At 42.3% G+C, this 11,345-nt stretch overlaps 1 protein-coding gene across 1 annotated transcript in view; it reads left to right on the forward strand.

Annotated features, from left to right (window-relative positions):
- LOC108439019 (C-terminal Src kinase) overlaps positions 1-10,538 on the forward strand; it is an 83,415-nt gene extending 72,877 nt beyond the window's left edge. The window contains exons 8-13 of the mRNA XM_017717183.2: positions 906-1,005; positions 1,266-1,356; positions 2,405-2,478; positions 3,018-3,213; positions 6,469-6,555; positions 9,826-10,538. Of these exons, the coding sequence (XP_017572672.1) occupies positions 906-1,005; positions 1,266-1,356; positions 2,405-2,478; positions 3,018-3,213; positions 6,469-6,555; positions 9,826-10,008 (731 nt within the window). The 3' untranslated portion in view covers positions 10,009-10,538. The remainder of the gene's footprint in view (positions 1-905; positions 1,006-1,265; positions 1,357-2,404; positions 2,479-3,017; positions 3,214-6,468; positions 6,556-9,825) is intronic.
- Positions 10,539-11,345: the final 807 nt, after the last annotated feature.

The raw sequence follows: 11,345 nt of genomic DNA on the forward strand, positions 1-11,345 counted from the left end.
AATTCCGAGGCTGTGAAATTCTCAGGCCGGTTCATTGTGAGGCTGTGAAATTCCCTGGCTGTGTTATTGTGAGGCTGTGAAATTCTCAGGCCGGTTCATTGTGAGGCTGTGAAATTCCCTGGCTGTGTTATTGTGAGGCTGTGAAATTCTCAGGCCGGTTCATTGTGAGGCTGTGAAATTCCCTGGCTGTGTTATTGTGAGGCTGTGAAATTCTCAGGCCGGTTCATTGTGAGGCTGTGAAATTCCCTGGCTGTGTTATTGTGAGGCTGTGAAATTCTCAGGCTGTGTTATTGTGAGGCTGTGAAATTCTCAGGCTGTGTTATTGTGAGGCTGTGAAATTCTCAGGCTGTGTTATTGTGCGGCTGTGAAATTCTCAGGCTGGTTCATTGTGAGGCTGTGAAATTCTCAGGCTGGTTCATTGTGAGGCTGTGAAATTCTCAGGCCGGTTTGTTGTGAGGCTGTGAAATTCTCAGGCCGGTTCGTTGTGAGGCTGTGAAATTCTCAGTGTGGTTTATTGTGCGGCTGTGAAATTCTCAGGCTGGTTAATTTTGAGGCTGTGAAATTCTCAGGCTGGTTCATTGTGCGGCTGTGAAATTCTCAGGCCGGTTCATTGTGCGGCTGTGAAGTTCTCACGCCGGTTCATTGTGCGGCTGTGAAATTCTCACGCCGGTTCATTGTGCGGCTGTGAAATTCTCACGCCGGTTCATTGTGAGGCTGTGAAATTCTCAGGCCGGTTTGTTGTGAGGCTGTGAAATTCTCAGGCTGTGTTATTATTCATACTGAAGTATTTGTGAAATTTTTACGTCATGATGCACTGAATCATAATCTAATCATTGTGAGGTCTGAAATTTACACCTGCACTTTTGAGGAAAATCGAAAAACTAAAATGTTTGCATTTCTCTCAGATGTAATCTTGGGAGACTACAGAGGGACCAAGGTGGCGGTGAAGTGCATCAAACATGATGCCACAGCGCAGGCCTTCATTGCTGAGGCTTCAGTTATGACGTGAGTGCCTTCATCTGCCCTTCACCCTTCCTAACTTTACACTTTTCCCTGTACCTCTCGCACATTTTCCACATCATCTTTTCTCATTTTCACTTTCCCACACACATTTCTGTCCTGTCTTTCTTAATCTAATCCCTCAGTTTCAACAGCTGTGCTCTAGATAATCTTGTCTCCTCCATACGTTTTTAATGCCCAGACCATTCCCCTGCCCTTTTCTGTGTTGCTGTCTGATATCTGATGTGTTTCTGTGCTCCTTGCAGGCAGTTGAGGCACAATAACTTGGTGCAGCTGCTGGGAGTGATAGTGGAGGACAGAGGAAGTCTCTTCATCGTCACGGAATTCATGGCCAAGGTTAGCCTAATCCCATCAGCTGCATAATAAACAATAGCTAAATGAACTGGAGGAATTAAAGGAATACACCAGTGTTTTCCCGCCAGTAATTATGTGCTTCCATGTACAAACCTTTTGACTCTAAACTCACTTATAACAGAAGTCATGTTTATATAAGATCGAAATAGTGGTTGATAATAATTGATGATACAATACAGATGAAGCAGAAAGAGATTAGGTTAAAACATGCTGTCATATTTCTTTAAGCAAATTTCACTGTTGGTGATGGTAACCAGGGGCTTGGAATGTTTACCAATGCCAATAAAATAATTTCTTCTGGGTTTTCAGATGTGAAAATAAGCTTTCTTTGGGGATTGTGTGCCTGATGTTTATTTGTATGTACCCCTTTTCCATTAATATATTTTAAAAATATTCTTAGCATTCCTTTAATACCTTTCCGTGAGGGAGCTTTTAGAGGCATTCACTCTTCAGACGTCTGGTTCCTATCACCACCACAGTGTGCATTTTTCTGTCTCTCTAGAATGGAGTTTCATATCAGGCCAACCTGAATGACTTTACATCATAATGATTTAAAAATAGTGAAAAAGTAGTGGAATTCCTCTTTAGCTGCTAGTGTAGGATTTGGTTTGCTCTTGATGTGAAGCTTTTGCATTTCTTTCGAATCAGAAAGCTTTATCGCCCAATGAATATACACTGTATAGACAAAAGTGCTGGGACACACCTCCCAATTATTGAGTTTCAGCTACACTCGTTGCTAACAGGTGGATTTTGGACACACTTCAAAATCTTAGTAAGCTTCCCAGATGAGTAGAAGCTGTTATAGCTGCAGAGATGGGGGCAGCTCTGTGTCGTTGCCTATGTTTTCAGAGTGGGACGAAATAAAAGCTCCTGTGTTTGTCCATATAGCGTATGTATTTTAAATTGAATTGACTAGTGTATATATACACAGAATCTGATCAAACAAAACAATAATTACATATTTCTAATGATTGTTCTAAAGTGAAGCATATTTTTCTGTGTTTGTGTTTCTTTGTGATGTGAAAAACAGGGCAGTTTAGTGGACTACCTGCGTTCGCGAGGGCGCACGGTGCTCGGGGGAGAGTGCCTGCTCAAATTTTCACTGTGAGTTTATCTGCCTTCAAACCAGAGCTTTGATGGTGACTTCTCATCTTTATTCTGTTAACTTATGAATCCATAGACGGCAGAACTGCTGTCTAGAGCAATTTTAAAGCCTAGAAAGTCATGTACCTTCTAATCCGCTGTGTGATATCATGTTTTTATTCTGTCTTTCTTTTTCATTCATTCCTTTCCTCCTTGATGTCTCTTTCCTTTTAATCTCTTCCTTCCTCCTTATTCCTCTCCCCATCCCCCTTTGGTACCTCTTGCTCTTTTTCGTCTTTTTCTTACTTTCTTACTCTCGCTACCTCTGTTCTTCCTATCTCTCTCTCTCTCTCTCTCTCTCTCTCTCTCTCTCTCTCTCTCTCTCTCTCTCTCTCTCTCTCTCTCTTTCTTTCTCTCTCTCTTTCTCTCTCTCTTTCTCTTTCTCTCTCTCTCTCTCTCTCTCTCTCTCTCTCTCTCTCTCTCTCTCTCTCTCTCTCTCTCTCTCTCTCTTTCTCTCTCTTTCTCTCACGCTCTCGCTCTCTCTTCTCCCCCTCCTCCAGTGACGTTTGTGAGGCAATGGAATACCTTGAGGTGAATAACTTCGTGCACAGGGACCTCGCTGCTCGGAATGTCCTGGTGTCTGAAGACAACATTGCTAAAGTCAGCGATTTCGGTCTTACCAAGGAAGCCTCGTCCACCCAGGACACAGCCAAGCTGCCTGTCAAATGGACGTCGCCTGAGGCGCTCCGAGAGAAGGTTAAATCCCAGATCCTATAGGCAGCTAATCCCAGAAGCATGTTATTCCTGTAGCTGTGCTTCTACTGTTTCTTGCCGTCCGATATCCCCAGTCCTACTCTATTGCTGGAGATCTATTACCAGCAGGGTTTAGTTCCAACCTCAACTAAACACAGTGGGTCTTAGTGTCCAGGGGTGTTATCTCCAGCAGCAGAAATGGCCACCTGTGAATGCTGGTGTCAGCAATGGTAGTTTTTAGTTGAGCAGAAGGCTCTGAAGCTCAGTCACTATGCTCAACTAAAATAAGTTCCTGTTGTTATTGTGTTTATGTAATACAAAATACTACAGAGGAAGCTATGCTTATTTTACAGTGGCACCCAAAAAAAGGACAAAGCATGTTCATTAGCACAGTTCATCATTGCTTGAGTGATCTATTGATTTTATACAACAGTTAAATAAATGCAGTAAGAAATTAACAAACTGGTCCGTGAACGCAGCGTTTAATATGTTTTAATGTTCGCAGTTCCTGCCGCCAAATTATGGCTCCTTAACGAGCAGCTTGTTGCTACATCAGAGTAACCAGCTTCGCTCACTCGCTGCACAGCCGGCGGTTCGTTCTCCAGCTCCACACAGACCAACTGACGGTTTTGGAATTTAGTGTCGCCTCATCTTCTTTCGTCTGATTTAATCGACTGTCGGTCAGATTTGATCTTAAGTGTCCATTTTTTGTTTGTGGCGAAGTAAGAAGTAAAAACGTTTAAATGGCTTGAGCGTCTCCTACAGCTGTCAAAGTTGTTGCTTAGCAACAGCGTCTCAGCAGAGTGATAGTGTTTGTGAAAAACCTGTGATGTTACGGTGAAATAGCACAGTTAGAACGCCTCTCGATCAATCGGCTTGCGTAGCTGGAACTAACTGTCGTATAAACTGAGATGAGAAGTCTTGTTCTGTGGTGACAACTCGCGCTGCACATTTGAATCGGCCACATGTATGACCATATGTGATTTATGTGCCCACACTACAAAAACACCAGTCCATTTAACACTCCGTGATATGGATGTTGACATGTGAAACGTAGTCTATACAGACAGCTCTGTCCAATAAAGCTGTTTCATTCCAACACACTGCACCCCGAATACCCAGCAAAAACTGCTGCAGCAGCTTTGCTAACTGGTCTCACTATGCAATGAAACTAAAACCACGTAGTGATGACCACAGATAGGGCAATGGAGTGTCTCTTCAGCCTCCTTTATGAAAAACTATTTACAAATCGCCCACCAGTATTTATACTCTGTTGAAATGAGTCAAAGTAAAGTTTGCATATACAAACTGGTCAAATGTTGACAGTTTTACACGTTTTGTTAGGCTATGTGAGTTCAGCCATGTAGGGCAGTGGTTGCCATTGTTTGCATGTTTTTGTTTGACTTTGCAAAGTTTCTTTATGAGGTCTGCAGTTTGAGCAGATAACTGAAGAGCTCTAACGTACAGTGGAGGACATAAGTATTTGATCCCCCACTGATTTTGAAAGTTTGTACTCTGACAAATAGTTAAACAGTCTATGATTTTTATGGTAGCTTCATTTGAACAGTGAGAGAAGGAATATCAAAAAGAAAATCTAGAAAATTAAAGAATATTTAAATAAAAAATAATTTGCATTTCATTGAGGGAAATAAGTATTTGATCCCCTAAGAACCATGACTAATGTTGGCTCCCACAGACCACTGACACACCCTAATCTCAGTGAAGTCGTTACCTGCATGAGCGACACCTGTCCCAAATTGTCACCTGTATAAAAAGCCACCTGCCAACAGACACTCCAACATCTCCACCATGGGCAAGACTAAAGAGCTGTCTAAAGATGTCAGGGACAAAATTGTTGACCCACACAAGGCTGGAATGGGCTACAAAGCCATAAGTAAGAAGCTGGATGAGAAGGTGGCAACTGTTGGTGCAATTATTCGGAAGTGGAAGAAGTACATTACTGTCAATCGACCTAGGCCTGGAGCTCCATGCAAGATATCACCTCGTTGAGTCTCATTGATCATGAGAGAGGTTAAAAAAATCAGCCAAGAACTACACAGGAGGAGCTGGTTAATGATCTCAAGGGACTGGGATTGCAGTCTCCCAAAAAACCTGGTTTAAAATCCTGCAGTGCATGCAAGGTTCCTTTGCTCAAGAAGGCTCACGTCCAGGCCCGCCTCAAGTTTGCCAATGAACATATTAATGAGTCCGAGAGAGACTGGGAGAAGGTGCTGTGGTCAGATGAGACCAAAATTGAGCTCTTTGGCTTTAACTCAACTCGACGTGTTTGGAGGAAGAAAAATACAGAATATGACCCTAAGAACACCAACCCCACCGTCAAGCATGGTGGTGGAGGTATTATGTTTTGGGGGTGTTTTTCTTCTAAGGGCACAGGCCAACTTCACTGCATCGATGGGAAGATGAACGGGGCCATGTATCGCAAAATCCTGGGTGACCACCTCCTTGCCTGCGCCAGGGCACTGAAAATGGGTGGTGGAAGGGTCTTCCAGCACGACAACGACCCAAAACATACAGCCAAGGAAACAAAGGAGTGGCTCCATAAGAAGCATATCAAGGTCATGGAATGGCCTAGCCAGTCTCCTGACCTCAATCCCATAGAAAATCTATGGAGAGAGCTGAAGCTTCACGTTTCCAAATGCATGCCTAAAAACCTTAAAGATTTGGAGATGATCTGCAGAGAGGAGTGGGCCAAAATTACTCCTGAAGTCTGTGCAAACCTTATAAAAAACTACAAGAAACGTCTGACTGCTGTGCTTGCCAACAAGTATTAAAAGATGTTTTACTAGGGGGCCAAATACAAAAAAAAGCTGGCATAAAATTTTGAGACGTTTCATTTATTTTTCTGTATTAAAACTTTTGAAGTCAGTGGGGGAATCAAATACTTATTTCCTTCACTGTATCAGAAATCCATCCAACAAGCAAAGCTGAAACTCTACTGGATCCTGAAATTCAGCTGGCGATGATCAGGCTAAAATTGAGGTGTATGCTTGGTTTCTAACATCCCAGAGAAAAATAATGTTAAATCACAGTCCACTACCTCAGAGACCATCCCTGATGCAGTGTGGTCCCAGTGACTTTAAAATACTGAAATAAATGAACACTCCCTTTAATTGACCCGTTAAGCTAGATAACAAGTGATTACAGTTTGTTACTCATTACCAGACCTTAGTCATCACGCTTGTCCTCATTTACGCCTGTTTGTTATTGTTGTTTTTTTTTGTTTTTTTTTCCTCACAGAGGTTTTCCACCAAGTCTGACGTGTGGAGTTACGGGGTCCTGCTCTGGGAAATCTACTCTTTCGGCCGCGTGCCTTATCCCAGGATTGTAAGAAACCTTTTTGCAGTTTGCCAGGCTGATGCTGAATATTTCAGGTGGAGGTGGGCAATTACAGTAAAGTACCATATTACTAAATTGAGGCATTTTCACAATACACTGTATTATATCTCAATATTTTAACACTAGTATTCTCATGTTTTGAAGTAGCCTTCAAAAACTCTGGGTGCAATGATTTTTATTGTGCTGCATTGAATCAAGTTAAACACTGCCAATTTTGCTCTCTCTGTCCTGAAACATGCACTTGGACAGAAAATCATGTTATCACAGTATGAGAATTTAGCAGAGTAGTGGTAAAATATCATTTTGCTCTATATTGCCCACCTCTAATTTCAGTGTTTGTAAAAGTTTGTCTTGCTGTGAAACTACCAAACTTCAGAATTGTGCTGTTTTTGCAATGTCCACCAGAGGGCAGTCAAAGCATTGACATCCAAAGATTGTTTCCAGATGGCTTCTGTTACTGCTCTTAGTTATTTTTGTTCATGTTTATAGATAACAGTATGTCATATAGTGCTAGAAACTACATAAATATGTCTATTTCGTACTGCCTAGCAGCTCAACACTAAAGGCCCCTTTCACATTTCACAGATTTAGTTTCCATTGGGTTCTGAAAGCAGGTAATAATGTTTCTGGTTCTCTCAAAACAAATGTCACCATCAACCTTTAAGGCATTTTGTTTTGTCCTTCAGTGCCATAACTCAGTCATACAGTCATACATGGGACTTTGCCATACATCGGGAGTCACTTCTCAATTGAGGACACATAATGGTCATGAATTCAACCGATCTGGAAAATAAAGTGATCTGTAGAGTAAATTGTGGTTCATCTCTGCAGCGTCACTTGGAGTATTTTATGAAATGGAATATTGTAGAAATGCACCATTCAGCAGGTGTAAGTGTTGGAGAAAGCAAAGTAACCACAAACACATGACCTGTTTTTTGCATTAACAAAGCTAAAAGCACTAAATGTTATGTGCCATGATTTTACTCACAGTTCTAGTCATTACATTACTACTCCAAACATGAAGAACAGCTAAAGTTCAGGGAGACACAGCAGCTGCTGAAACTTTTAAACTGTTGCAGCTGATGTAACTCAAGGGCTTTTTGACTGACATGAGTCACCCAGTCACAGATTGTTCAATGCAATAGAAACTTACATTTAGAAAGATACTTAGACTTACATTTGTGGAGTACAGGTTGTCAAACACACAAGGATTTCTCATTTACTTGCTGCCTACAGCTTTAAACAGAGTTCTGGAATAGCTTCTTGAATTGGGTTTTTATTAACGGTTCCTGGTTCAGCGACTAGGCCTGTATCCAGTAGGCAACCGCTTACAGCTAGCATTTAGCTTGATTGAACATTTCTTGTTTCCCTACGATGATACCAGTAAACGACAGCGAGGATTGCAGAGACAGTTTAAACTTTCAGTAGGAGGGGAGATTCTGAGAGCTGTGGTGATTTTAGCTTGCAGTTCACCTCAGACGGTCAGTGCACATGCTGTATGTGGGCAGAGACAGAAACTTGCTGAAGTACAACAGAAACCCTGCTGCAGTGCACAGCTCGCACCTCAAACCGCGACTCCCCACCCCCATCAGCGAGCTGTTAACGGGTCCAAACGCTAGTTGTTTTCTTCAATAACTTTTTTTACTAGTCATCTACTTCATTAATGATTAGTGGAGTTTAAACAGTAGTAGTCGCACGACCCCGAGAGACATTAATACTTGTCTATCTGTAATCGTGCCATAATTTGCTGCCCTGAATTTAAGTATTTTTGGTTTTTATTATTCCTGAACCAGAAACATAACAACCTGCTTTGGAAGCTGGCAAGATGGAATTAAGAATATGTGAATTTCTTGTAACACTTTATTTTAAGTGGTCCTTTGTAGATGATTAGTCAGTAACACATCAGCAGCATATCAGTGAAGTAGCAGTAGTGAAGCACCTGAATACGTTAAAGTAAATATCTTGTAGATGTTCTGTTGATACATTACTTACATTAAGTCTATGTTATTGTTAATGTTACGTCTATTATACAAACCTAACCTTGCCCAACTTTAACCCAAAACCTAACCCTGGCCCTAATCCTAACCTTAACCTCAACCCAAAATCTAATTCTTACCATAACCTCAACCCAAAATCTAATTCTTACCATAACCTCAACCCAAAATCTAATTCTTACCATAACCTCAACCCAAAATCTAATTCTTACCTTAACCTCAACCCAAAATCTAATTCTAACCTTAACCCTGACCCTAATCCTAACCTTAACCTCGATCCAAAATCAAATTCTAACCCTGACCCTAATCCTAACCTTAACCTCAACCCAAAATCTAATTCTTACCATAACCTCAACCCAAAATCTAATTCTAACCTTAACCCTGACCCTAATCCTAACCTTAACCTCGATCCAAAATCAAATTCTAACCCTGACCCTAATCCTAACCTTAACCTCAACCCAAAATCTAATTCTTACCATAACCTCAACCCAAAATCTAATTCTTACCTTAACCTCAACCCAAAATCTAATTCTAACCTTAACCCTGACCCTAATCCTAACCTTAACCTCGATCCAAAATCAAATTCTAACCCTGACCCTAATCCTAACCTTAACCTCAACCCAAAATCTAATTCTAACCTTAACCCTAACCCTAATCCTAACCTTAACCTCGATCCAAAATCAAATTCTAACCCTGACCCTAATCCTAACCTTAACCTCGATCCAAAATCAAATTCTAATCCTAACCTTAACCTCAACCCAAAACCTAATCCTAACCCTAATCTCAACCCAAAATCTAATCCTAACACTCACCCTGGCCTTAATCCTAACCCTAACCTTAACCTCAACCCAAAATCAAATTCTAATTTAAACCCTGACCCTAATCCTAATTCTAACCCTAATCTCAATCCCAAACCTAATCTTAACCCTAATCTCAACCCAAAACCTTAACGTTACCCTCACCCTGGGCCTAATCCTAGCCCTAACCTTAATCTCAACCCATAACCTAATCCTAACCCTGATGTTTTTATCATGTTACTGAGTCTGTTGTGTTCGTTTCAATTAGAAAGGACCACCCAAAATAGTGTCGCCAAAAATCCTACTGAGGCGATTAAACCTTCCGTTACTTGTTAGCTGCATTCGCTTCAGACACCAAACACGTCTGCATGTTTGAAACCTGCGTCAGAATTTCCTCCAGCTGTCCTTTATGACCGTGGAAGGCCTGTATTTGCATTTCACTTCACCATCCCGTTATGTGTCTGCAGCCGCTAAAGGAGGTGGTCCCGCGAGTGGAGAAGGGCTATAAGATGGACGCGCCGGACGGCTGCCCGGCTGTGGTGTATGACCTGATGAAGCAGTGTTGGACCTTGGACCCGGCGGTGAGGCCGTCGTTTCGGATGCTGCGTGAAAAGCTGCAGCACATCAGAGCTAAAGAACTCTACCTGTGAGCCCAGTGCCAGGAAAGGGCTTCACCCAGGAGGAGAGAGGGGGACAGCGGGTAGAGAAGCGGCAGCCGCCTGCCTCCTGGAGCAGAAACGTCCAGAAACATCCGGCAGCGAAGCTTGAAAAGAGGCTCCGGGGTTTTTCCTTTTGTTCTTTTCGGACTTTTATCGGACTGTTGATCTGGACGCACTCGCAATGTGTTTCTGTAGACGGAGGAGGACCTTACCAGACCTCCGAGCGTGTGTGTGTGTGTGTGGGGTAAAGCGTGTCGTGTCCTCATGTCTGTCTCTTCAGCCTTTTATTATTATATATGTTTTTTTGTTTTTTGTTTTTTAGTTGTTTATTTGATTTTGGGTCATTGTTTTCCCATGTCAATATCTTTCATGCTGTCTTTCTTTCCCCAAAGTGTTTGTCTCTGTCTTCCTCTCTCTCTTCCTCCCTGCCACACATCTCTCTCTCTCTCTCTCTCTCTCTCTCTCTCTCTCTCTCTCTCTCTCTCGCTCTCTCGCTCTCGCTCTCGCTCTCGCTCTCGCGCTCTCTCTCTCTCTCTCATACAGCCTTTCTCTCCATCATGTTTTCTATGCTGCCCCTTCTTGTGTCTCTCTTTCTCCTGTTTTTCTCATGCACTCTCTCACACTCTCTCCTCTCTTTTGCTCTCTTCCACCTCCCTCCTTCTCATGTTTCTGCTTCTCTCCCTCTCTGTCATGAGTTGGGTTTTCTGCATGCTTCATCTCTCTCTGTGTGTGTGTGTGTGTGTGTGTGTGTGTGTGTGTGTGTGTGTGTGTGTGTTTGCTCTGTGCCAAAGTGCCTCCAGATGGCAGGGCTGTTGCGTCTCGTTTCCCCCTCCTCTGCCACACAGACTTTTTTGTTTTGATTTTGTTATTTTTTTATTGACTTTTTTTTTTTTTTTTTTTTTTTTTTTAAACGGTCGTCATTTTTCTTTGTTGTTGATTCGTCTGTTTGCTTACTTGCTGTCTCCTTCCATGATGGTTCTAAATAAACGTGTCCGTCAACATCGTATCGAGCGAGACGAGAGCAGAGAGCTGGAACAGTGCACACACTCTTACAAACACACACATTCTCTTGCATAGACACCCACAAACACACATACATACACAAGCACGAGCATTTCCCAGCTGAGCTCGACCTCGCCAGCCAAAAGAGGACACTCAATTTACCCTCGGATCCTTCGGAGGGAATCCGGTAGACTCTCTGTGCGTGAGCTTGTTTTATATTAAAATATATTTTAAGGACTCCAAAAAAAAAACCAAGACAACCAGAAAACAAAGAAGACTCTTAACTGAAAGACTGAAGTACGTGGACGAGGAACAAACGGGCAGGG

This window comes from Pygocentrus nattereri, chromosome 7, assembly GCF_015220715.1.
Source record: "Pygocentrus nattereri isolate fPygNat1 chromosome 7, fPygNat1.pri, whole genome shotgun sequence".
NCBI lineage: Eukaryota > Metazoa > Chordata > Actinopteri > Characiformes > Serrasalmidae > Pygocentrus > Pygocentrus nattereri.